This window comes from Bremia lactucae, linkage group LG5, assembly GCF_004359215.1.
Source record: "Bremia lactucae strain SF5 linkage group LG5, whole genome shotgun sequence".
In the NCBI taxonomy this organism is placed as follows: Eukaryota; Oomycota; class Peronosporomycetes; order Peronosporales; family Peronosporaceae; genus Bremia; species Bremia lactucae.
This window is the reverse complement of record NC_090614.1, coordinates 319207-346244: the sequence shown is the minus strand read 5'-3', so window position 1 is coordinate 346244 and position 27038 is coordinate 319207. Positions and strand designations below refer to the sequence as shown.

The 27038-nt window shown below is 44.6% G+C and overlaps 6 protein-coding genes across 6 annotated transcripts; 3 read left to right on the top strand and 3 right to left on the bottom strand.

The window, feature by feature from the left end:
• Positions 1-289: 289 nt before the first annotated feature.
• CCR75_003530 (uncharacterized protein) lies at positions 290-2835 on the bottom strand (the record flags this gene model as incomplete). The annotated part of the gene is made up of 6 exons (XM_067961624.1): positions 290-548; positions 622-1589; positions 1651-2368; positions 2443-2545; positions 2623-2712; positions 2776-2835. The coding sequence occupies 5 exons, from the start codon at positions 2833-2835 to the stop codon at positions 1412-1414; spliced, it is 1149 nt and encodes a 382-aa protein (XP_067821303.1). The 3' UTR covers positions 290-548; positions 622-1411.
• On the top strand, positions 349-624 carry CCR75_003531 (uncharacterized protein; the record flags this gene model as incomplete). The annotated part of the gene is made up of 1 exon (XM_067961625.1): positions 349-624. One exon carries the CDS (start codon positions 349-351, stop codon positions 622-624), a length of 276 nt encoding a protein of 91 aa, XP_067821304.1.
• Positions 631-1359, top strand: CCR75_003532 (uncharacterized protein; the record flags this gene model as incomplete). The annotated part of the gene is made up of 1 exon (XM_067961626.1): positions 631-1359. The coding sequence occupies one exon, from the start codon at positions 631-633 to the stop codon at positions 1357-1359; it is 729 nt and encodes a 242-aa protein (XP_067821301.1).
• A 370-nt stretch (positions 2836-3205) lies between the features above and the next one.
• Positions 3206-4570, bottom strand: CCR75_003533 (uncharacterized protein; the record flags this gene model as incomplete). The annotated part of the gene is made up of 1 exon (XM_067961627.1): positions 3206-4570. One exon carries the CDS (start codon positions 4568-4570, stop codon positions 3206-3208), a length of 1365 nt encoding a protein of 454 aa, XP_067821302.1.
• A 15999-nt stretch (positions 4571-20569) lies between these two features.
• Positions 20570-22327, top strand: CCR75_003534 (uncharacterized protein; the record flags this gene model as incomplete). Its single annotated transcript, XM_067961628.1, has 1 exon — positions 20570-22327. One exon carries the CDS (start codon positions 20570-20572, stop codon positions 22325-22327), a length of 1758 nt encoding a protein of 585 aa, XP_067821307.1.
• An 858-nt stretch (positions 22328-23185) lies between these two features.
• Positions 23186-26584, bottom strand: CCR75_003535 (uncharacterized protein; the record flags this gene model as incomplete). Its single annotated transcript, XM_067961629.1, has 1 exon — positions 23186-26584. The coding sequence occupies one exon, from the start codon at positions 26582-26584 to the stop codon at positions 23186-23188; it is 3399 nt and encodes a 1132-aa protein (XP_067821308.1).
• Between the last annotated feature and the right edge of the window lie 454 nt (positions 26585-27038).

The following is a 27038-nucleotide window of genomic DNA, read 5'->3' as shown; positions in this document are numbered from 1 at the left end:
ATGTTACCTTTCTTGTAGCGAGATTCTTAACACCTGTTTAGATGTATGTGGGCTTTAGAAAGTGGAGATTTCAGGCTTATAACGTTAAGCCAAATTAATCAAAAGGAATTGATTGTAACGTGCATCGAGCGCTGAAATTGCATACAATTTTTACAAAGAGCTGGCTATTTGTCGTTTTCGATAACGATAATTAATTGTATAAACAAGATAAACAACATAGAGATAACAAAACAGCAAATGTTGTATGTATACCTCCACTACCACTGAATTGGCGATTCTTAGCAATTGGCGCAAGGTATGAGCAGCTTTTGGCGCAATTTGAAGCGACCACTTTTTTGCGTGGCGCCAATGGCAAACGTTACGGATGCAGCTTTTCGGCGCGTTATTAGTGAAATCGCCAAACCAGCAGTCATGTGGACCGAGTTCGTTAGTTGCGAAGCTTTGACGCACGACACGGACTCGCGCCGCCGTATGATGACAACCCTCAAGTATGCAGAGCAAGAGCGACCTGTGGTTGCGCAACTTTTTGGCTCGAAGCCTGATCAGTTTTATGAGGTATACATTTTTTGGATCCGCATTGTCGAAGTCGTCATATTGACCGTCTGCTCGCGTTGTCGTTATTAGTCAGCCATGATTGTGCGCGATTTGGGCTTCGACGGCATTGACATTAACATGGGATGCCCCAAGGTCAACGTCACTAATCAAGGCAGCGGGGCATCATTGATCTTGCAGCCGGACTTGGCATTGGAAATTGTGGCTGCGTGCAAACGCGGAGCGATGGGCATTCCAGTCACTGTCAAGACGCGTATTGGCTTCCACCATATTGAATACAAAGATTGGATATTGCGATTAATTGATTCGGAACCAGAAGTGATTACGATTCATGGACGAACGCGCGATGAAATGTCAAAATATTCAGCTCATTGGGATGTAATCGGTGACATTGTGACACTGGTGAAATCAACAGGGTCACCAGCGCTCATTCTTGGCAACGGTGATGTTACAAGTCTTGTGGATGCACAACAAAAGGTTGATATGTACGGAGTCGATGGTGTGATGCTTGGTCGCGCGCTTTTGGGGAATCCTTGGCTTTTCCAGGGCTACCCCGATACATCGCATGTGCCACTACGCGCAAAATTAAAAGTAGTTCGGCGTCATACACAGCTTTTTCAAGAGCTGTTGCTTGATCCAGGCCTTATCGGATTCTCTCGCATGAAAAAATTCTACGGTTCTTACTTGAAAGGTATGCCAAATGCCGGGCAGCTGCGCGATCACATGGCTCGCGCTCAAATTCCACAAGACGTGTTTACTATTATTGATGAATTTTTAGAACAGCTTGAGCATACACGGAACACTTAAACTTTGGGGTGCATTTTACATAATACTCGTAACATATTGTGGGCAATATTGTCTAAGCATAAGAGCTTGCACGTATTTGAACAAGCTCGTCCTCTACACGCTCATCGAGAACCTTGTCAGGAAGTACTTTGATAGCGTTTTCAATCATCTCACGTAGCTCTGGTCGTGGGCCCTTCTTCGCCCATTGAGCTGAGACTTCACGTTTAAATGCCTTACCGCCAAATTCGCCACTAGAAATATGCAAGAGGCGTCAACGTTATAACAGTGCAGACGTGCCAAACATTCACGTACTTAAAGAGAGACAGCAGCGGCTTCATTAGCATAGAAGTGGCCATGGTATAGGGAGACCCACTCAATGGTTCATTCGATCCCCACTTCTCCTGTAGTTCCTCAGCGTAATTTAAATACCGCTCGATGATCTCTCGACGTGATAAATTCGGATTGCGGTCAGCATCAAAGATGAGTCGGTCAGCATCGCGAAAATTCCAAGGATTGTTGTACGCTGCACGACCAATCATGATTCCGTCCGCATTAGTGGTATTCAAAAGCTCTCGCGCATGCTGAATACTCTGTACGCCACCGTTGAGTGTAAACGATAGGTCGGGAAAGTCCTGCTTAAGTCGGTACACGACATCATAGCGAAGCGGTGGGATCGTGCGGTTTTCCTTGGTACTCAGACCCTTTAACAAACACTTGCGTGCGTGCACAATGAAGTGACGTACACCAGCACTAGCCGCCGTAGCAACAAAGTAATGCAGCTCTTCATAACTATCGTTGTCATCCACTCCAATGCGACATTTGATCGACACCTCAGCCGCTGGAAATGTTGGTTTCTCATTTCTTGCCAGCTCTATGTTGCGCCGCATATTAGCACATATATCCCGCACGCGATCAGGGTCCAACATAAGGCGAGCTCCAAAGCAACGGCTTGACACAAGCGCGCTAGGGCAGCCAGTATTCAGATTTATTTCCTTAAATCCGCCATACAATTGACTTAGATGCGCCGCGGCTGCAATCAAATGGCGATTCGCATTAAATTAAAACCAGAATATGGATGTCCACGTGCGGAGCTAAAGAACGTACCACCTAGATCCTCTATGCTGTTACCGCCCAGTTGCAGCGAGAGTGGGGCTTCAACGGGGTCGTGGCCGAGAAAATAGTCGAGATTCTTCTTTTGGTGCAGCAACTGTTAAAGTCATAGATAATTTCGCCTTGTAATTCAAGTCAAACTTTGGCAATTGACAAGAGCTTATGAGGACTCACAGTCTGGTCCACCACCATTTCTGTGAACAGCATCGTCTCCTTGGTGATCATGCGCATCATGAAACGGTAGTGGCGGTCTGTCCAGTCCATCTGCAAAGAGAAATGATTTTTGTCAGAATGCTCTAATGCATTGCAGACGACAAAAAGGCTTACCATGGGAGCAATTGACAAGCGAGATACGGGAGCACAAGCAGCCATAATTGGCCTTGACATTTTCCAAAGCACGTCACTTGAGGTGCACCACAATCACCTAGAAAAATCATGCTTTTGATTGGCCACGTTCGATTTTAGATTTTAGGCTTTTTTAGGAATTAACACGCTGAAAGCGCAATTGTCAGACCCAATATGCAATAGGCCTCCAACACGAATACTTGGAAGTAGGCGCTTATGATACCTTTTACCAATCTATTGCAAAGTGCGGCACTGCAATCTCACAATGTTGACATTTGATATTAGAAGTTTGCGAGTCCTCCTTCGGTACGCACTAAATTATAAACATTTATAAATTTCAATCTAGCCCTCGCGCAATACGCACGTGTTCTCAATCAATTCGTCAATTGTATAGCTGGGCTAAAAATAAAATTTAGACTGAGATTGAACGGGCCAACACAGCCAAGCGCTGCTGCAGTTGTGTCTCAAGGCGTTGCTGCGAATCCTGCGCGTGTGCTTGGTCCTGCTCCACTGTGCGCTTCCATCGATCCAAAAGCTCTAGCTTTTCAATCACAAACTTATGGGTCTGAACCATTGTATATTCACATGCCGGAAGCCTCCTCACAAATTCTTGGGCAAGAGCGCTCCGAGGATCAAAGTTGGGTCGCGCGCGACGAACAAAGTCGCTGACGACTTGAGGAAACTTCGGCAGGCGTAAATTTAGCAGCTTTAGAGCGAAAAATCGATACCGGCGCCGAGCCTCAGGCTGGATGCCAATGGCTGCAGCTTGCATGAGTTGACCAGCCTCTACAGTGAGAGCAAACGGACCACTGGCAAATTCTTTCACAGAGCCCGTATACTGAGATGAAACGACCGTAGCCATTGCCATGCGCAGAAGCTGCAGTGCCTGGTGATAAAGTCCCAATGCACGATCGATTTGCCGTTTAACGGACTCACAAGACTGCACTTCAGAAGCGTACACAGCCACATTTGAATGCATTTGCAAGGCGTCCGGAAGACGCAAAGTCCTAAGCAAGAGGCCCAATAGCTTTTGCTTCTCCATTTCAAGCTGCTCAAGACGTTCTATGATATCATTTTCATTTTCCTTGTAAATCGTGCATTCTTTTGCTTGAATTATGCTCAAGTCCACATTATTATCGTGCGCAGACTGACTACTACGGCAAGAGAAAGAAGTGCGCCGCTTCCAGTCTTCCACAAGTGAGCAAGATCTTCGCTCGAGTCTCTTGAGTTCAGCATCTGCATGCGCAGCCTCAGCCATGTGCCGGCCAAGCTTCTTCTTCAATTCCTCCATCTTAATTTTATGGTGAATAGCAGATCCTGTTGCAATAGCCAGATATTTTTTCAGTATGCCACGGTCTTGCTGAGCCTCAAATTGTTTAATCATTTGCTTTTGGTCGTCACGAATACGTACGGACTTGCGCCTTGCGCGGCTGAGCTCCTTTTGCACCAAAGCAAGGTCAGGATGAGGCTCAACCACGGTCTCGATATCCGAGGAGTACATGTCCAAATTCTGTATGCGCCTGAGTCTCGCTACTTCCACGCTAACTCCCTCAAAGCTGCGAAATAGACCACGGTCAATAACTAGCTGCATCCACGAGCTATTTCGGTCTAAAAGTTGCTCATCAGTGCCAGGAAGGCTATGTGTGCGAGCACGCGTGGCGCTAATAGGGGTAGGGTGCGAGGGGAGACACGGAGTCTGCTTGGCATTGTAGGACGGCCTGAAGGTCGTCGGTGACTCGTCCTGGGACTGCAAACACGCCATAAGACTGGGCGGCATCGGAGCTTACAATTATTCAGCCTCTGCGAAGGCCTCACTCTTAGCAATGAGGACAGGGTGGGTCTTAGGTACCAAGAAGCTTATTCATAGAAACTGGCTGATCTTTTCGTGACAACGACGGGACGGGACACGTCGGCAAAAATTTTAGCGCCCACAGTGATTGGCGAGAGCCCAATTACTCCTCCACTTTTCGATATCGGCGTACGGAGGATTTTATAAGCTTTCCCTGATATGTTACTGACTTTCTGGTCAAAAACGCTCGGAATTATTTTGAATCTTTGTGATTAGCGACGATTCCATCTTGGGCTGTGCTTGACCACAAAGACAGGTTCATGTCGGAAAATAACATCAGTTTTTCTTAAAAGAGAAACGGTTTTAAATGTGGCACACATTCTTTTGCAAGCGACTTTTAACGCACTTAGAAAAATTGAAGCCGTCTGTATAACGGGTGTATCGTAACATGAAATTAACACTTAAAGATTGTTAATTAATATATTGTCTAAACGGTGAATAATATTTGGAGACTACAGTAGAACCCCTCTAAAGTAATACTCTTAGGACCGAAAAGTAATATTACTTTATGCGTTTTATTACTTTAGATGCCAACCTCTTCTCTCCAGAAAATTTTCGTTTAGGAAGCTCAATGTGCAGCTGACGCATTACCTAACCCTAACCCTCGACGTGAAGCTTCAACTTTGACACTTTAACTAAACTAAAATATTTATAAGAAGTACAGAACAGGAACGGCAAATCTAAACGTCTAAGCAAGAACTGCAAACTTAACACAAAAAATGGCGAAAGCACACCTGAAGGTTGCTCATGCTCCTATCACTAATGAAATCCGCATAGCTATCAGTAAAAGGAAGCGTGATACCAGTGGAACACAGAAGGATATTGCACAATGGGTGGTAGAGAATTTTGGCATGACTGTCAGTCAAGCTGCGATTTCCAAGATTCTCAAGCAGCAGGAGCACTGGATCTCCCAAGGTGAAAAAGCTGGTGCAGGAGACGGAGCAAAAATTAGTATGGATGCGAAGCGTCAGAAGACTGTAGAATACCCTCTCATGGAAGAGGCACTTTACAAATTTGTGCGAACTTACGAAGATGTCATGGATCTCTCGGGTGAACTTTATAAAGAAAAGGGGAGGATTTTTTTGGAGAGACTGTACCCCGATCAAGACACAAATACGTTTCAATTCTCCAATGGCTGGTTGAACAGGTTCAAAGCTCGATATGGAATCAAAGAGCGAGTGAGACATGGAGAGAGCGTTTCGGTTATCATGGAGATACTCGAGCAATCCTTACCCGCCCTTCGAGAAGTTTTGGATCAGTATGAATGGAAGGATATCTACAATATCGATGAAACGGGTTTGTTTTACCGACTTCAGGTATGTCGGGGCCAGTTGAAATCATTTTGGAAGCAACTTCAAATACTAAAATTTATTGCCTCCTCACTTTAGGCTGATCGTTCACTTGCAACGAAGCAACTGGAGGGCCGCAAGCAGCACAAGGAACGGCTAACTTTTGTTGTTTGTGCCAACGGAGATGGCTCAGATCGTGTCCCACTTTGGGTGATTGGGAAATACTTGAATCCCCGTTGTCTCAAAAATATCAATCGTCAGAACCTTGGCTGCCACTACAGGGCAAACTCGAAGGCTTGGATGAACAGTGTATTGTTTTTGGAATGGCTACAATGGTTTAATCGGAGGATGGGGAGAAGACAGGTGCTGCTGATTATGGACAATTGTCCTGCTCATGTTCCAATTGATAGCTTGCCGGAGCTGGCGAATGTTAAAATCCTTTACCTGCCGCCCAACACAACTTCCCGAATTCAGCCTTGTGATGCAGGCATTATTCGAACTTTGAAGGCCTTTTACAGGAAAATTTTCAATCGCAACTTGCTAAGAGCATTGGAGCTGGATGAAACACTTGACAATGTGGAAGCGCATAAAAAAGTGGATGTTTTGAAGGCGATGGTGTGGGCTGTGGAGGCCTGGAATATGGTGACCAAGGAAACTATTCGTAATTGTTTTAATTACTGCAAAATTCGGACATCAAGCTTGAACATCCAAGTTCCTGCTAGGGCGACCGAACCCCCCGCAAATGTTGCAGATGACCTGATGTTACAGAATGATCAACTGTACCGCAATCCAATGGACATCAACGCCATCCTCAACAACCCCTTGGAGAGAGAGGTCGCCTATAGTCCTGACGTAGAAGACATTGTGACAGTAACAATGGAAGAACATGGATTGTCTTTGCCTGTAGAAGTGGAAGGAGGGATTCCCGATGCGGATGATAGCGAAGTGCCAGCCCCCGTGAAAGCCAAGGACGTCCTTGATGCAATAAGGTTGTGTAAACTGTACTTCATGCAGAGAAAGTGTGATACTTCCACGACTCACAGGAAACTGAATGAAGTTTTGGACGATTTTGAAAGGATACAGATTACTGGAAAGAAGCAAGTCACTCTCCATCGATTTCTCTCAAAAGCGGCAAAAGAAGTATAGTTATTTGAAAAAAAATTTTTTTTAGATACAACTTAATATATTACTTTTGGGGTATGTGTCTACTAATAGTGGGACTTTAAAAAATATTACTTTATTACTTTGGCAAAATATTACTTTAACCTTAAGTCCCAACTCGGGACCACGAAATTTTATTACTTAGGACGTATTATTACTTTAAAGCGTATTACTTTAGAGGGGTTCTACTGTATTGCGAGCGTATCTTTCTAGATACCTCGCGTAACGGATGATGCTAGCCGTCATCACGGATGACGCTGGGCGTCATCCCTGCTAACGTGAATGCACCCATGTGCATCACATACACAAGGGTTGGTCAAAAATGTGAACCACACCCGAGTGCTGGGTCTAATTACTATTATTTAGTAATTGACCATCCCCATAAGTATACCACGTGTACTTAACAGGGACTGTATAACATTAGGGCAACTTTAGCCCGTTACATGTTTTGTGTTATTTTAAAATTAAGTTTGTTTTAAGTAGATAGACAAGAAGAACTTAATTATATTTTATACAGTTTTTTATTAACCCTTTTTAAAGCAAGTGTTATTTTAAAGAGAGTCTTCCTCTGCAATACTAGCGTACGTGAAGTGACGTGAGGCACCACTCGCACTGAGGCAGTGCGAAGTGGACTTGTACTGAAGCAGTAAAAGTCAGTAGTGCCCCGTTACAGTCCGTGCTCTAATTTTTGATTTCTGGCCTTCGGGAAAGAAATTTCCAGCTAGCTGTCGCGACTATCCAACTTTTTGAACTCAAATGTCGGTATTCTTGTTTATGATTACGATGCGCTTAAATTTCTACTTCGCGTTTCCAGCTTTTGACAAGAATTCTGGAGAATGCGGCAAAAACAGAGTTAAGTATGTTTTAAGAATTTGCCGTGATATTCTCGAGATCACACATTGACCGTGTCAAGCTCGAAAATTGCTAACAATTAACGGTGACTAGTCCTTAAAAAACTGGCCTAATGTCATTGGTGAGTGCAACGGTCTAAAGTTGCCCTATGTTACACAATCCCCGTTATGTACAATTTGCGTAGTTAAGGGGATGGTCAATTACTTAAGTGAAGTAATAGGCCCACCACTTGGGTATGGTTCACATTGTGACCCACCTTTGTATATGTGATGCATATAGGTGCATTCATATCGGAAGTGATGACGCCCATGATGACGCCCAGCGTCATCCTTTATGACGACTAGAGTCATCAAGATACGAGGTATTTAGAGATAATACGCTCGCAATACATATCAGTGCATATCTACAGAGATTGTAAAGGGGTGTCTTCTTACATAATTATTATTTCCTATCAGAGGAATAACAACTTTTTTTTCCTATAGAAGGAAATAAATAATGAGAACAAATTATTATCTGTATTAATTTTAACTTAAATAGTTTCAATATTTCCAAAATTGGATAATATTGATCCAATAAGACATTAGCTCTATTGATTGGTTGATTTCAGTATAAATCAACCCCGCCAACCGTTATAAGGCATGATTGTGCGGTGCGCAAGGTGGCGCCATACTTAGTTAGATATTGATATATTAAGTCAAGTAGTAGATAGAAGATTGTTACGTAGGAAACTAAATAGATTAATACTGTTTTACTTCTCCCTAATATAAATCCTTTGATTTACCTTTGGTTGCTAAAAACCCCTAGCTACTTAAAAGCCTTCATCTGTACCCCTGTGAACGTGAAGTTTCGAGGCACCTAATTCTCACTGTAATCAGTGTAAGGTCAACCAGTAGTTACCAGTACTAGTGAGAGGTGCCCTCTTACAGCTGCGAGCACTTTGTAGTACGTTCAGCGACCTACGCACGTTCTATGCAACGTCGCCATGTTAAAGGAAGAGGGAGGGAGCTTTCCAGCCTCTTGAGAAGGTTATTAGGCGACGCGTGAAGGATTTACCCATTTGAGTGACCTTAACGGAGAGCGCTCGAACGAATGAGTTCTGTCGTAGGCAAGCCAGACGTTGGCGCCATGCTGTACACTCTGGGTAGAGATGAACAGCATGCAGCCATAGCCTAGATCATTCAACACGAACTTGACGGAGCGCAAGAGAAAGTAACCTGGCTTCAGTAAAAAGGCTCTCAGCACTTCCGCGTGTTGAGAAAACAGGGTGCTCAACAGTTGAAACTGTTGAAATAGAAGCATGTATATGCTGCTAATGAGCCAACGCTCTACGCCGACCAGAAAGCTTAACGATAGAAATCACTAAGTTTAAGGCAGTCGAAGGTGACTTACTTTTGAGATAGTTCGTCAAGTTGGACGACGCCATAGAAGCTCGTCGTGTCAGTGATGATGCGCCGAAAGTGAAATTTGGTATGTCCAACTAAGCCGGACGTGCCAAATCTTGCGCCTTGGGGCATAAGTTTCACGACATATTAGTATTTGGGTCGTATAAGGTCTTGAAGACCAAGCTCAGGCAGATATTTGAGCCACCACGTGCCGAAATCAGGGCTCGGGCTGAGCTCCTGGATTTGAAGCAGGGCAAGCGTGAAATTCACGCTTATGCCCAGCATACACAATACCTGGTCATTTATATCGTTAGTCATCCAATCATCCAATTAATGAACTCCACAGGTAACTGTGTTTATTAAAGATCTTGGAGACGGGCCTATTAAGACATACCTGTTCCGGCTAGAATTTAAGTCGCTTGACCAAGCGATCTCTATAGCGGAACAGGCGGACTTTAGCCTGACATAGGCATTCGTCCCCACTCGGGTGCATATCGCCCACCGAGACGACAAGAGAACAAAGGTCCAGAACCCACGGATTTCTCGCATGTATAGAACGAGAACCTTGCTCTTCAAGTTACAAGCGGTTACGGAAATGCAATCGTTGTCAAAAATGAGCCACTACGTCTATGAGTGTAGTGCCTTTCGGCCAGTGCCTAAAAGCACCTTGGAAAATACCGATCTCTCGCTTGGAACAGCGAAGGTCGCGGATTCAACGCTGCTGCAAAATCGCAACATCGAGGCGGATCGTCAAGAAACGGTCGGGTTTAGTAGGTGCGGAGCACCCTACTGATCCAGCAACGTCAAAAGAATGTGCAGGCCTTTTGGCGCCTCATACACAACCACTGTGTAACAGCCCCAGAGGATGCAATTGACATCATCACCCTGAAAATTAAAGGGTAAAAAAAAGTTGCTTAAGTCCCGTGTCGGTTATGAGGCGTCGTACAATTCTAATAGACGTGAATCGCTAGAAGATTGTAGACTCAAATTTGGTAAGCGCGATATCCCTCTAACGATGATGACAGTGCGCCTAGCAACAGGCGCATCTGTAACAGTAAGAAACGTGTAGTTGGTATCTAATACACGTTAAAGGGTAAGCAGTACGATGATGATTTCATCTCACTAAGTTTGGATGACAAATTTAATGTCATTTATAGAATACCATGGCTCAGAAGTACGAGCCATGTATAAATTAGTAGCATCAAGCCGTGACGATGCCTGTCTCCTATTCATCACATAGCCAACTGATGGACGTCTTGGAGCATCAACAAGCGTGTGGATGTCGTACGAGTGAGTGCGATGGCCTCACTTGTGGTTCGGTCGTTAGCATAGCTGCACAAGACCTCAGTGCGAATACCCAGCACATTATATAGTTAGATCCCGAAGGCTGTGCACAAGCACAGGCAGCGTCGAAGTTTGACCACTCGAATAGGTTAAGTGGTACGTGACAACGATGCTTGCTTGTAAAGCAACATTCAAGAAATTTTAAAAAGCCCGTCTGTAAGAGACAGTGCGAAAGTTCTAGATCGACTGTAGAGTCGTTTATAGAGGATCTCGCTGTGGTAACGCAACCACAGCTAGAGGCAGTAGGGGGGGATAATTCCCAAATAATCTTTGTGGGAATAAGTTTTTGGAAACCTGTGGTCAAAGGTTCCCAGGTACCTTGAAAATAAGTTTTAAGGAAGAAACATAGACAATACATGACTTAGTAAGCAATTAATCAAGTGTAGGAGCATATACACTTGATCTAATAGCGCCTCCGAATTTAACTTCGAAGATTACTCAATTCCCAACGCTAGAACCGAAACGATTATTGCGTGATCTGCGAAGTGGCAAATTCAAGCAAATCTGCGTACTTGTCGCAGATGACAACTACGTGGCCGCTATTCGGTCGACAATAGTATTTCCTGAGAATGAACGGATTCTCAGTAGCTCTTCGATGGACGGAAGTGTCCTCGACGAAAATAATCGGATCGGTCGTTTTACGACCCAATCCTGGGAGTCTTTAAATACAAACCCTCTATGTATAAAGGTTCAGTAGAATTTAAGAATGTCTTCCCTGAATCAGTACCGTGCGAGTTGCCTCAGGATGAAGGCATTCGACACGAAATCGACCTAATTCCAGGTTCGAAATACTGTGTCATGAATTAATGGTCATTGCCTCGTAAACAAGTATTAGCGGTCGACAAATTCTTTGCCAATCGCTTCGCAGCGGGCCATGTGAGGAAAAATACTGCCCACATAGCTCTCCGACATTCTGCTTACGTAAAGGATAGCGGATTGTGCATGCATTCAATAAACTGAACGCTACCGGCTCAAACGCCGATAATACGAAAGGACGTTTTCATTGACGGCATGTCAAAGAGTATTATTTTTTCGTCAACGGATCTTAATGATGGATTCTATCAGATCCTTATGCGTGAACAATATATTCCGTTCTCAGCAGTAAGCCCCCCAAACGGTATGCTATGGGAGTGGCTAGTCATGCCACAGCGGCGCTGAGCTGGATGAAGCTGACGCGTCCGATAGCAGACAACGTGCTCGGCGCCGTCTGTGTCATATTGCATTAACGCATAGCCGATCGCAAAATTCTGCATTCGCCAAGATCGACGATTGCATCAAGCTTTGCTTGAGACTTTTAAAAGAACGCTGAGAATCATCGATCTATGATCACTTTACACTTTTCTTGCGTAAGCAAAACATATGCACTGTCATTTGGCCATACCTGCGAGAGTACTTGTGCAAGTACGTCAATATTAAAGAAGTCCTTTGACACCTACTGGCACAGGCCAGTAAGTGATCTCCTTGATCTTTCAAAAAAAAATCGTAAGCCATCTTTACCCACGATGCGCCCAAGAAGTGTTTTTTCACTTGCAGATGAATATGCACTTGTTGAGGTTTTCATAAAGATTATGCTCACGCATAAGTGTAAGAATCTTGCGTACTCCAACGTCCTGGCATTCATTTATGGCTCGGCTATGAACAAAAACATCATCAAACTAAAACGGTGCAAAATCTCGCACCGATCTCAACAGGTTAGCTTTACATCTGTTGAATGAAGCAAATGCATTTTAAGCTACTGTGGCACACTAGTAACCCCCGCAGCATACAGCTTGGAGTAGCTATTGCTGTAAACGGAATGTCCTGTTCACGCATAAAGATGTGATAGCATCCGTTGATCAGATCCACGGACAAAAAGATGGTACTCCTTGACATACCATCAATTATTGCTCCATTTCTCGATATTGGTGATTGAGCCGCTACCGTTTGCAGAATCATCTTAACCAAAGCATGTACAAGCCGCCACCCTCATTTTTCTTTGAACGCACAGAAGTTCGGAGAGCTATGTGGGAGGTCGACGTCGTATGGCCCGCTGCTAAGCGATCGAAAAGAACTTGTCAATCGCTAGGTCGTTGTCCTGCTTGTGAGGTGCCGTTATTGAAACTGAAAATATTCACCTCCCCGGAATTTGCTTGACTGCTTCGATACTAGAGTGGCTGATGTTACTAGCGACTATTCGTGTGGATAAGCTCAATCAAAATGAAGCCACTAAATCTTCAACAGAATTTTATAATCCCGGAAGCGCCGTATGCCACTCTGACTGAAGCATTGGGCCGCCAGCAATGCCAACCAATTATAAATTGGAGCCCTAGCGAAAATATCTGCATTCTGAGCGACTTTGTGTTGCCGATGTAAGATAATGATCTCATCGTCGCTTGTTCAGTCCTTTTCCTTGGATCGGAAGATTGAAAATTGCAATGACACGTCAACTCACGGCTATGTCGATTCTTTAAAGCTTCAAAAAAAGAAATGTCATTTAATGATCTTAATGTTAGCTGACGCATTCGACCTAAATATTAACGGTCTTTTGTTTCACATGCTGTAAAGTCGTAGGCGGAAAGTGTCATTGACGGCACGTAAAATAAAAATAATCTTACGGTAGGGCTGCGTTCATGCAACAATAAGAGAATGATTCTTATTAAACTATTCAGGCCAAGGTGCCGCATTTTTGTTGCGTGAATTGTGTATTTATTCATCTACAAAACAATGTAAGTTGTGGATCTCCAGCCATTCCTTTGCGCTCTTTTGCTTGCATCGATGCATGGCTGGAGAATCTCAACATAATTATGCATCTGACGTTCCACTTGCCTAAAACGTAAATTGCCACGAACCGATCAAGCAGAGCAAAGTTTTGTGGTCTTCAAGCTACTTCAATTTGAGGTAGCATTCAGTGCATTAAGGTGCAGCATATGTATATTCTAAAGCTTACTGCTTGATTGATCAGCTTAGCAACGACGCACCTGTAAAGATAGATGCCCTGAAAGTCATTAAGCTAAGTTTTTTCGTCTTGGTGGACGCGACGCAAAATCCGTGTGCGCAAAGGTAGGTAGACGCGGCCCTTGCAACAGGGTTGCACGATGGTTGTTAAGCGTTAATGTTGTGTGGTGCACATTAGGATAATATACACTCAATATTAATTGACCGTTTTATGGGGTTGTCATGTGTCAACCACTACAAAGGGATTTTCTATTAGTTCTTATTTGAGACAGAAGGGTCTATTTCAGGTATATCTGTATCAACGTATAAGAATAAATATTGTTCAGTCCCCCAGGGAACCTAATGCATTAGGTTTCTTCCTGATCGATAAGAGTTAAAATCCCTTTGAAAGCACATACTTTGGGCAACAGTAGCCAAAAAATCTACAAAAACATGTCCTTTTAATTACGACTAATCATCGCTGTGAGGTTGTACGACTTTCTAGAACTCAGTGGCTCTTTGAGCCTATACGTCTTTTCTGACCTTAAGCAATTAAGTACAACCGTTAAGCTTGGTAAGCTTTTGGCCAAATTACACCGAGATTTATTTTCGGGGAGAATGGAATCACTGACGGGACTCAGAGGCTCAAAAACAACCTGCGTTCGAGAAGCTGGGAATGAGCAAATGGTCAATGCCCTATCTCAGGGCGAAGAAGTGCTTAATCGCGGCTTAGCGCCTTTATGTATTTTGAATCCACCCTGACTATACATGTCCATGACCATGTGGCAGCATCTATGCCTGCTCGATACATTTACGTACCTGATAATGAGCCTAGCGTTCGCCCTCTTGTTTTGATTGTAAAGACTAATGCGAGCAAGTGAAAAAAGAGTTATTTTCTCTGGGTTAGAAATATGGAAAGGGCCATTAACTCAGCTATGTTCCGATCGAAGCAACAGCGAGTTTGCTTTGCCATTTCTAGACTCCGTGGCAGAGCTGAATATTGGGCTCTGACGTGCAACATGTCTGTAGAAGTTGCTTTCCGCACATGGGCACGCAAAAAAACAGCAACTGTCGCATGTTCGCTCCGCCTTACAGGCTTACTGCTACGGTCAATTCAGGGAAGATCTAGCAAACTATGTTTAAGATTTGCGAACTCTTATGGCTGCGATGCAGCTTGGCCCATTACGAGAGGTTGTTTTGGCAATTATTATATTGGGAGGGTTTTTCTTGCACGGGCGTGGCCAGAATGGAAGTTTTTCAAAACTCACTTGCTACGTTTAAAGCGACTCTGAATTTGCTTTAAACTATAAGTTCAACTTCAAAGCAGCTTACTACGGTAGGCATGGACGTCATTCTAGCTCTTTGAGCACATACTACATACTAAAATTAAAGGACCTCAGCCGCTGATAGAAGAGCAGCAGAACTTCAGGCGTATCGTATAGCAGACGAATATTCGTAGATATTCTTTTTGTACGTACCACGAGCCACTTTCGCCCGACGTGTCCATTGCACAATCATCGCAAGGCTCAGTCGAGCAATATCACCAGAAATACGGCGGTACGGTGTGGAATCACGTCAACTTCCAGTAGGGCGCGTGCGCCCACTAGGAATACCTAGGCTCTGTGAAATTTCAAAAAGGTAGGGGGAAAGAGGGGTTAGCCCCAATGAGCTCATGCCTAATAGCACGGAGCGTCGATACAAGTCAGACATTTTAGTCAAAGAGGCGACTATAAAAAGCCAAGAAAAAAAGGCCATGGTTGCTTTAATTGACCCTGAATATCTTGCAATAAGCTCGACGTCGTTCTTACGAGTGACACAGCAAAATTCTGAGGCGCTTAAAACGCATGACGGTGATCGATCACTCTTGCTTAGCGACTGGGAATCGAGTCGCTATCCCTAAACTTCCGTTGAACTTAGCTGAAAATTTGAACTTTGGCAGCATGGAACGCTGCCTTTTTGTTTATTCGATTCGAGATATCATCCTTCGTATGACCTCGCTTGAACGCCATGGATATGGATTGATTGGAGGTCTTAGACCGTTGGCGTAACGTGCAATACTCATAGCGAAGGTTTAGCGAGTCATATACCCACCTTTGCTAGGCAACTAAGCGCTGCTGACGCGAGCCAATGACAGACTCCGTGAAGATGCTCGACGGTGGTGTGCCTCATAGGGCCGGGACATCCGTGTTCCCAAATGTAAAGACTCGCCAACCTTATTTTGCTCAACACGAGATGCTCAAGCTCATCATCCTGTGAACGTCTACGTGTCACTTCACGTGCATCAAAAAGGTTTAGCCTGGTGTGCCTAAGCGTTTCGCCAACAATGTCACAACTAACAGTCATTGTGGTGCTACACGGCCGATCTATCGCGATGGACTTACACGTGAGGTTTCAAAAGTATCAAAGAGAGCACATCCAAATTAACTCGATTGTAGGTAATCAATGATTTCAGCATTCAGCGATTCGTTATCTCAACTACTGTCAATCAGCGGAGTACGTACGTTGCACTAATAGTCAATTACTAACGCTCAAGACTTATGTCATTCACATTAAAGACCTCAGATATATAGCTTCTTTTCTGAAACAGCTGAGACGCGAAGCGTCTGTAGTATCACAAATTGTTACTAGCAAAAAGCGGTATATATCGTCGATAGACTGATTTGAAGGTTGATGGTAATATTATACTTGAGACTATCCCACCATCAGCTCTCTGTGCGCTGGTCAAAATGTATTTAACGAGTTCGACCAGGCTTTGAGAATGGACTGGTAATTCGACATGATATTAAACTGAGCTCATCAACACTTCTGGATGAAGTGTCCTAAAGAACAATAAAAGCGACATTTAGTGCGCTAAGTGATAATCAACCCTTGAAAGATCCGTGACTTGCGTTTACTTAGGAGCTTTAGTACATGGTGTGTCATTATCCACTGTCTGCTTTACCCCCTGATAGATGTCCGTGTTTAAGCATGCGGCAGGAATGGTGCGTGGGAGTAAGTCTACCTAGTTGACACCGACATTTGTGTCAAGAATTCAAACTGGTAAGTGGTGCTTATTCATGCTGATAATTAGCTTGATGCTGCCACTATACCGGCACAGATACCAATAGTTCTATAATGGGCTCGACTTGGTACAGCTGCACATGGTAACGTAGCTTTTCCATTCTTAGAGAGAATATGCACATACATAATGCAATGACATATTTGCCCGTAGTGTTTCGGAGTAGGGTCGGTCAAATGTGGGCAATCATATAGACAGCTTGCAATCTAAGCCTAAGTTCATGTGCACGAATACGATGTATATCAACGCAATCACAAGAATCGTTGGTGCGAAAGAAATTATCTTTTAAGGGTGTTTCATTGGTAAGCATGGTCGAATAGCGGAATATAAAGTCAAACCATGTTAGCTTTCCCGATTCGTAAGAATGAAAAGATTACGACAGTACATCGAAATTTTCGCTGATTTGGCTCGCCTATTATTCAATCTCCTTATAAAGGATACAGATAGATGCTGGCCTAGCACCGAGAACGGCGCTTTTAGAGCGATATAAGAGAGTCTTCTACATGCCCATATTTTTTAGCCTTGCCAGATCCTGACCTGCATTCAATATGGTCTGTGACGCATCAGTCTTTGCCAGAGGCAGTGCTCTGTCACGATCATATATTGACGGACAGGAACGCATCATTGCGCTCGAGTCTCGGCAGCGTAAAGCTGCAAAAAAGAACCACTTCATTCATGAAAAAGAGCTACTTGCTAATTTTATGCCCTTGTCGAATTTAGAATGCATCTGCTCGGGTCTAAGCCATTTGTGGTCTTTAAAGAGCATGCGTCTCAGTCGCCTCACCTGTCGCAGAGGAAAGCCCGCCGTTCTCTATTGTTTGCGGACTATAACTTCGAGAAGAAGCACAAGCTTGCTCGTTCATGAACCTGTTGTTACCAGTCACTTACGTATTTGTGCGGTCTATGCAAAGGATGACATCGTGTGGTTTTCGGCGGGATGTTAGAATAATGAATATGAAGACCCGGTCGCTAAATCGTCGGCACAATTGCGTGCGGGTTTACATCGATATTCTAACGGAAATGGTATGTTGTACTTTTGCACTGATGCGGCTGATCCTCCGCGCGGATCTGCCGCGCTCATCCTCCGCTTATCGTAGTTTCTCACAATGATGAGTTAAACATCGAATCCTCTTTAAGGCACATTATACTGCTCATAAGGGTCTTCTTGGTTATAGTAAGTCATAATTATTGGTGGCCTGAATATATTAATGGGTCTACTCTTACGTGCGCACATGCGAGAAAAGCCCACCGGTAAATTCTCGGCACATGCGGCTCTGCCACTTGCTAGTTTGCCCGCACCCATTGGCGTTGGGCGTCCATCAATATGTTCTGTGTTTGGCGTTCATTTCGTCATAATTGCCCTTACAAGTAGAAATACCCACTTAGTCTTTGTATATATACGTATGAGCTCTCACAAATAACTTCTTTCTAATGTGTAGGCGGGACGTCTTGAAGCGGCCACGCTCTACTTAAGCACACACCTTAGCACAGCGAGGAAGTGGTTTGACTTCTTCTCTCATGTGCATCGAGATAGTTGGTGGGCATCTAAGCGACCTCACTCAACAAACAATAAGCCGTAGACTAAGTGACGTCATGGGAGCAGAAATCCGACTCCACATGCGGGCTTACGTTCTAGGAAGTAATTTTCAGACTGATTATGTTTAATCGTAATAAATATAATTCCTATTTCTAACCAATCCTAAAATGACATCTCTGTAGATAAATACTGATATGCATTGCAAGCGTATCTTTCTAGATATCTCGCGTAATGGATGACGCTAGCCGTCATCCCCACTAATGTGAATGCCCTCAAGGACATCACATACACGAGGGTATATCACAATTTGAGCCACACCCAAGTGGTAGGTACAATTACATCACTTAAATAATTGACGATTTCCTCAAGCACCCAAGTCTACTTAACGGGATTGTGTAGCATAAGGGCAACATAAGCCCGTTACACCCCTTTCAGAACAAATTCACATTTTGCTAATTCGTCAAAGAGGACAGAGAAACAGCGAACAGCTTTACGCTCCGCTTAGTTCTCTCATTCCTCTTGCTACCTGTGTCTTACGCGGGGCAGATTATGCCACCGAAAAGGAGCAAAATTAGTGGGTCTCTGCAAAGACGCCCATTCAACCACGCGCAAAGCGCACGCGCCGCGTTATCACGCCGCCGTCTCCTAATGCCACAATTATAACGCCGACAGCTACTGCTGCTGTTGCGTTTACTGGACTACATGATCCATCCCACTACCACAGTGAGAATGTCGATCCGTCGCTCATTGTTGACTAAAATGATTTGACACCGCTGCCATCACCTCAGATCACTGATGAGGACAGCGAGCTAATGAGGAAAGATAATGGCGCTTTTTTGCTCTTTCAAACTTCACTCATTGCTCCCAACATGGAGACAACAAAGTTTGTTAATTCTATCTCGTCGTCTGCGCTGGTCAGCGCAACGGCCATTAATGAGAGGTGGGTAAAACCACAACGCTTATGCTCAGATCAATTCATAATGGTTTTGACATAGAGGAGCCAGAATGTTAGGCTCCGCCGACGAGACGTGAGCGTGCTAAGTCGGTGCCACCAGCCAGTCGTATCGAACGTGGCTACGTAACGGGTGGCTATATCAATTATGCCACCTCCATCTAAATGGCCTCGTTTAAACAAGCCAAGAACGTCGCTCCTAGAGCTCACTATTCTAGACGCATATAATTATTATGGCGTTTTGAATCATGGACGTATCTCCCCAATCTCGGTCCTGTAGCGTTCAAATGAAAGAATCGACCAGTACGAGGCGGAATTCACGCGCCGCATTCCGATGCGGTGAAACAGCGGTCGCAGCGAATTAATTTCGCCGCCCGCTTGCGCGTGAATGAAATTATTGGCGGTACTGTGCCCCCCTGTTTCTTTCACAACGCGACTTCAGCAAGTCCATTTGAGACTTGCGAATAGACCTCAGCTGGTGATCCTTTTCATAGGCAGCCATCAAGTCGGGCACATCAATACGTAGGGTATCGATCGGATCCCAAGAGTCGAAACTCTTCGGGTGACCTATCCATTGGACGAGGATGTGATACCTTTGCCTCACAGAGCGGTGAGCAAGCAGCCTTCCAACAAGGAAGCGCTGATTACCACACGCATCTGTCAATACCGGCGGAGCCCTATAGGAGTGGCGATCTCGCCCACCTGCTCGTGGTTGCCTTGCCTTTGTCCGTTCAGTCGCAGGCGTTAAGCGCTGTCGAACGATGCGGATCTCGAGGGTCCAGTCTTGCGACTAACCTCGGATCTTTGTGATGTCCGAGCGAAGGCTCGTCAGGATTTTGGACGCCTGAAGACTCGCTTGGACCTTCTCCACAAGGTCCAAGCGTTACTCGCGTGATGCCCCTTGCTCTCTGAGTTTTTTTCGTAGGCGGGTACGACTTAATGCGGCCACGCTCTACTTAGACGCACACCGTAGCACAGCGAGGAAGCGGTTGACCGTCTTCTCTCACGTGCAGTGAGGTAGTTGGTCGGCGATTAAGCGACCTCACCCAACGAATTACAAGCCGTAGACTTAGTGACGTCACGGGAGCGGTAATTCAACTCGACGTGCGCACTTACGTTCTAGGAAGTAGTTTTCAGGTTGATTATATTTAATCGGATTAAACAAAAATACCAATTTTCAACCAATCCTAAAATGTCATCTCTGTAGATAAACACCATAACACCATATGTATTGCGAGCGTTTCTTTCTAGATACCTCGCGTAACGGATGACGCTAGCCGTCATCCGCAGGGAGATCACATACAAGGGGCAAGTGGTAGGTACAATTACATCACTTGATCGTGTGACATTAGGACAACTTCAACCCGTATGCTTTAATATCACATGTTACAAAATTAAAAGGCTTCACCAATAAATGCCAGCTATTTTATTGTTATTTAATGAAGCGTCAAGAGACTGAAAGCCCAACAATTTTGCATCGCAAAAAGCGTCGAGGGCGCCGTAAGTCTAAGGCAGAACGCTTAACACGCTCAATTTCTGAGATCTATACAAACGATGGATTGACTAAATTACTGGAAGGCAGCTCTAGTTGCGAATGGGACGCAGCACAGAGTCTTGCACAGCACATCGGGACGCCGGACGCTCGGGCGACGGTCGTTCGCGTGATTTTAATGGAACGCGCAGCGCCTCGGGCTGCAGCTCACTACGCAAAGCGCCTCAATTTTCGAGGTGACGAGTTGTTGACCGCTATATTGCCGACTTTAATGATGTCTCCACCTCCGCCGCTACTCTTGGCTCAATTTCTGGTAGAATTGGATGAAGATTTGCTAGCAACAGATGAAAGACTGAAGCGGTTTTTGTGGCCGTGGTTGCTATTAAGTTTAGAAAACAAAAAAGAAGGGGCAGCGGTGAAGGCCGCCGTGAACTTGCTTTTGCATCCAACACTGTTAGAAGGCTCAAAAACGGAGGAAAAGAGGGAGCGAGGACGGAGGTTGGAACGTGCATTAGTGGTCAATTGTCTTAAAACTGGACAACTGCTTCATCTCGTCCCAATCCATTCGCGTGCATTCGTGGGCCAATTAAGCTCAGTATTTTCACCACACCCCGAGAATGAACACGTCGCCATGGAATTTGCTGAAAATGTTGACGATGAGCTACAGCGGCGACTAGAAGTTGCTTGTCGTGTCCAAGATTGTCTTCGTCTCTTGTGGCCGGATGCCCGAGTGCTGGTGTTCGGCTCCTCAGTCACCGGTCTTTTATCTCGATCTGAAAATGTCGAGGTGAATTCTTCAGATGTTGATCTCTGTGCTCTGCTTCCATCAGCCCTTCTCTTTCGCCAGAACACGGCATCTCTTGTTACCGACGTCAAAGAGCATTTGAGTCTTTATCTAGTACCCGACGAAAATGAAGTTATTACTGCTGTTACAGGAGCTCGTATACCTATTGTGCACTTCTTCGACCCACGTACAAGCCTTCCATGCGATCTGTGTGTGAATAACGTCCCTGCAATCTGGAACACACGGCTACTGCGATGGTTCTTGCATGGAGGCGTGAAGGCTACACCATTTGAGCGAAAACAATTGGCACATGTACGGCAACTATGCAAATGGCTGCGCTATTGGCGCCAAGTAAAGAAGCGTGTTGTCGCTGGTGCCTTGAGCTCTTATGGGCTCGTACTGCTAGCTATCTACTTTCTGCAGCGCGTAAACATCCTTCCTGTAATCGACTGTAGCGCACATGCTACGGAAGACGAGGCTACTCTTCGAACTCTATCAGATAAAATAATTGATGAGAAGCTCGATGCTGTTGACAAGGTATTTGTTAATGCTAAGGATCACGAGAGCACTTGTCACCATTGGCAAGACCTTCGTCAGAGATTTTTCTACTTCTACACTTGCGAGTTCGATTACGAACATACAGTTGTCAGTATAAGAACGAAAGAAATTATGTTAAAGACAAGCAAAGGCTGGTCTCGTCAAAAAAACAACCGACTTTGCGTAGAAGATCCGATCGAAATTGACCGCGATCTTGGAGGGTTGTGTTCCAAACGCTCGCTTGGGCGTTTACGGTGCGCTTTTGCTCATGCCTGGATTGTGTTGAGTGATTTTATGAAGACAAAAAGTGTGGTGGGTGTAGATCCGGATTTAGAGGCCGATTTAGTCGCGTCTTGGATGTATGAAGACGAAAATCTATCGTAGTAAGACATGAAGCGTTTGGTCGGCAATTTTGTTTTTACTGAAATCTTACAACCTTAAAAATCACGAGTAAGAATGATTACAGTACAACGGACGCATTATACGGTAAGCAGAACGAAGCTTAAGTTGCATACTTTTTGGTCCTGCGCGCTTTTAATTTACGACGTTCAAGCGAGGCTTTGCATCATCACTTTCGATGGCTGTAAAGCGTTCTAAAATTACTGACGAACGAAATTACCTGTAACTGAAATAATTGTGCGCTTCCTTGTCGATTTCCCCGTATATTCGTCTATACATCTTCTCTAGCAATTCGAATTGGCGCTAGAGTTTACAATTACCCTTGGAGCTCTGGATGAAGCGTGAAGAACTATTCAAGAGCACTTAAATAAAACACATAATAGAAAAAAAGAGCTATGCAGCAGCTTATGGAAAAAGTATGGCATTGATACGAGGTCTTTCGCTATAGTTTTAAGTATTAAAGTGACGAAACCATCTATATACATCATGGGCGCGAAAAGCTTTAAGTCAATGCTAATGATGATGATGGGCTTGGTCGAAATGTTTACTCGGCACCCCATTCAAATCTAAGGAATGCTAACGCAGCCAATGGCCTAAAATTAAATACATCCGTCTACTACTTCTTGGGCAAATTGTGGTAGTAGCTTTATGTCGACGCACAAAATGACCGGTAATTATGCAATTATAATCTAATGGTATGTTTAATACGACAGCGAACCCAACAAATGATTATACTTTTCTCAGAATGCGAGCAAGTAAATTATTCAAAATCAGCCGACACAAACAACCATTACACTTTTGATCCTTCTGGCATTTGGAATGACTAATAAAGCACAACAATAGCTAAATGTCGCTGCCAAAGTTGCTGTCGTTGCTGTTGTTGCTCAGCGAGTAATTTGAGCGCTTGACAGGAGTGATATCCCGACTATCATTGCTGCTACTTCCATCAAAGGAGCTCTTGGCCTTGTCCTTGACCTCCACTGCACGGCTAATCATCTCATTGATTTCATTTTGCTCACCATAGTGAATGCAATCAGCAACGTAGTCGACAAGCTCCTGGCACGTAAGACCTTCATGCGAAATGATTTTTAAAGGTGCGACCTCAAGCTGCTTCTCCGGATCAGAAACAAGCGGGTCACGGTCTGCGCCCGGAGATACTGAAATCTCCACGCGAAAACGTTGCGGGTCGGTGAGAGCATATTGAACTCGCTCAAAGACGCGTACGACAAAATGCGTCATGTAGCAGAGCTCCGGAATATCTTCAATCCATTTGCGCGATTCTTCGCCAATAGGGCTTTTAATAACGCATTCATCGCGCCCATAGCGAAGAACATTTAATAACGAATGCAAGTGTGACTCGCTGGTAAAGTACAAACGTGTACGCACGGAACGGTGAGCTGATTTGATTTTTTTGGCGTACGACGGATTCAGACGGTGAGTGTTATGGTCTTTCAGAACGTCAGGTTGAAGATCGCGGGCTAAATCCAGATCGGTATTAATTTTTGACAATAATGTTCGGCACATCGCTGACCCAATAAAGATTTTCTCATCCGCATTGATACCATACTCCTGTGGCACAAGAGCGTGCGATAGTGCGCTAGAGATTTCTAGCAGCTCACGTACATCCGTTAAATTCAAGTGAGCATTATGCACTGCATCGTACCGAATACAATCGTGAATGTCGGGGATTTTTGATAAGTCATACGTGTCACGTTTCTTTACGTAGAAATCACGGTATAATTTTGCCCATCGCTCTCTCATCACTTCAAGAGTCTCTCTTCCACAAGGCTCAGGGTATTGAATTTCCTCTGGAGACAATGGTACTTGTGGCTGAAATTTACGCAGACTCACACTACTATTAGCAGCATTACTCGAAATATTGCTTCCTTCACTATGCTTTTGGCGTGGAGTGTATGAGTGGCCATGCCGGCTTCTAGGTTGGCTTAACTCATTCACGCTCGCGGACCGACTTATTGTGGGTGTCATTAAACGACCTGCATCAGCTTTTTCTTGCTGCCACCGATCAATTTCCGTCTTGTGTTGAGCTTTTGCCTGAATTATTCGGGTTAGCTGCTCTTTCAACGAATGCAGTAATTTATGCATGATACCCATTTTTCGAATAGGTTGGTCCACTTTGGTAAGCGCAAGAGCCACGGAGCGTATAAGCCGCGAATGAGAAGCAATCAGTTCGCTGCAATGATCTTCACGGTGGATAATACTATGTAAACGCTGTTTCACACGCATAATAATTTCTTGCGCTGAGGATCCCGACTGATCAAGCATTGAATCCGCGTCCTTCGACTTCAAAACAAGTCCAACAAGGATGGGTATAATATCCCCTTCAAGCTCCAGTAAACCTTTTGCAAAAGATGCTGCCGTCTTTTGCACACGGCCTTCGTCACTTGTATAAATCTTCAAGTCATGTCGATATGTTGAGTGCAGACGTCGTAACCCACCAGCTCCACCAGGATACATCATGCGACGGAACTTTTGTCCCAGAGATTCGGCTTGCTCTTCCCCTGTATGGGTCAAATCTCCTCCCCATTTAATAATCAGCAGCAATTTACTCACGCGACGCGTCGATTGTGATTCGCCATTTTCGTCTGTCCCTTCAAGTGGCACTGTTACAAAATCTTTCGGTTTCAGTTGTACCTTGCGATTAATACCCACAAGTTGCCAGCGCTGCAGCACATCACGTAGCGTGCGATACCCTTTCACCCGATCATTTGCCTCTTCCCCAAACTCCACCTCACGCTGTTCCAAGAAATTCATAAATGTCGGGTCTCGATTTTCATATTTCTGCAACAGATCGTTGCTTACTTGGAGCAGACGTTCCAGATTCGCAACAGCTTTGATCTTAATGTCTAATTTCTTTTTAAGCTTCGTATCATTTCCGTCTCCGTATTGTTGCTGGGATTCACGTAACCGATCGTCGTAAAATTGCAAGAAAGCAGGATGACATACATTCATCTTCATCTTCTGCTTCGGCGTGCGATCACCATGTCGAATCACAGCCAGAACGCAACGCAGCTCTTCTTCTTGATACATAGAGTCTTCATTGCCATCGGTTATACTATCGCATTCAGACACTTCTGACTCGGCAATCGATGTGGAAGGACCACGAAGCATTGCAAGTCTATTTGTTGTCGGGGGCTCGGAAAGTTCGGCACTTGGTGGTGGCGCATCGGGTCTGAAACGAAACGTTACTGAACTAAAAGCAGAGCTGTCAGTGCCAAAATACTCTTCCGCCAGTGCTCCACCAGTAGCTAATGCCTGCTCCAAGTATTGGGTCATTAATATGCCACAATCGTCGTAATATTTTTCAGAATTTTTAACAAAACTCCAGCCATTCACGTCACATACATATGAAGCATCGCGGACTCGTAAGATATCAAAGCCGCAAATCGTTTGCTTGAAAGCTCGGCAAATTCGATAAGCAATGTGCTTCTCCTCCGTCGACAAAATGACAGGAAAGCGAATTTCCTTTCCATCAGCATCTCGGACGACTCGACCGTCTAGCACGGGAGACTTACGAGCCTCGGCATGGGCATAGTGCGGTCCCACGGTGTACACCTTGACATCGGTTCCCTGTGTCGATAGAAACTCTTCGTAGATGTATGACCCTCCTTTAGCTCGCACTGTGTTGACCTGCGGATCGTACTCACTTGACCGATTACCAATTTTACGAAAGAGGCGCTTGCAGCCTCCACCGGCACTCATGGGGTAGTAGATATTGATATTATGGTCCTCTCCATCCACGGGTTTCTCCACAAATGGTTTATTTATACGAACACCATCTACCTGTATAAAATCTTCCCCTTCCACAACATCGGGAGGCTTCGTTTCGCCACCATAGCCATCGCGGCTTACGAAGACGTAGCGCGGTGTAGGAACATCGTGCTCCTGTAGTATGCGATAGACCTCTCTGCGGTCCTGAAGGAGATACTGTGCACTTAGATCGTTAACAACAATAGGATGGCGCAGTGCAACATACTCTTGCACTTTATCGAGTGGAAAACCTTTGGAGAAGAAAGCGATAAGCGCATCGCATTGGGGCCACGCGGCCACAGGCTCGTGTAGAATTGTGTTGTCACCAAAAAATTCGACACGAATTAAATCAGACGGCAAGCGACCAAGGATTTCCAGCATGGGAGGCGAGCGCGCCTTGCGCTCCATCACACAAATGCCAAGCGTGTACCTGGCCACGGGCGCTCCGTACGTGTCATTCGTGCACGACGTCATTGACGGAGTCCTGTAAGAAAACAGACTGACAAGACCAATTTTTGTGTTAGAGCTATACTTTTAAGCACAAGTTTGGACTCAGGGAATCGTTTATCTCCTGTAACGGGCTAAAGTTGCCCTAATGTTAAACAGTCCCCTTTAAGAACACTTGGTGTACTTAAGGGGATGGTCAATTACTGTAACGGGGTGTATCGTTACATGAAATTAACAATAAAAGATTGTTAATTAATATTATCCAAAAGGTAGATAATATTTGGAGGAAATTACTTTAAATAGTAATTTCCTGAATTCTTATCCATAAATAGGTATAGACCATTATGTCTATTTATTCCGCAGACTAATCAGCTGTAGAAGTAATCAAAGAGAGTTACGAGATAAGATAGATAAGAATTCATTTACATGTTTAGTATTAGTTTATAGTTAAGACAACATTTACAAAGATAGATTAACAAGA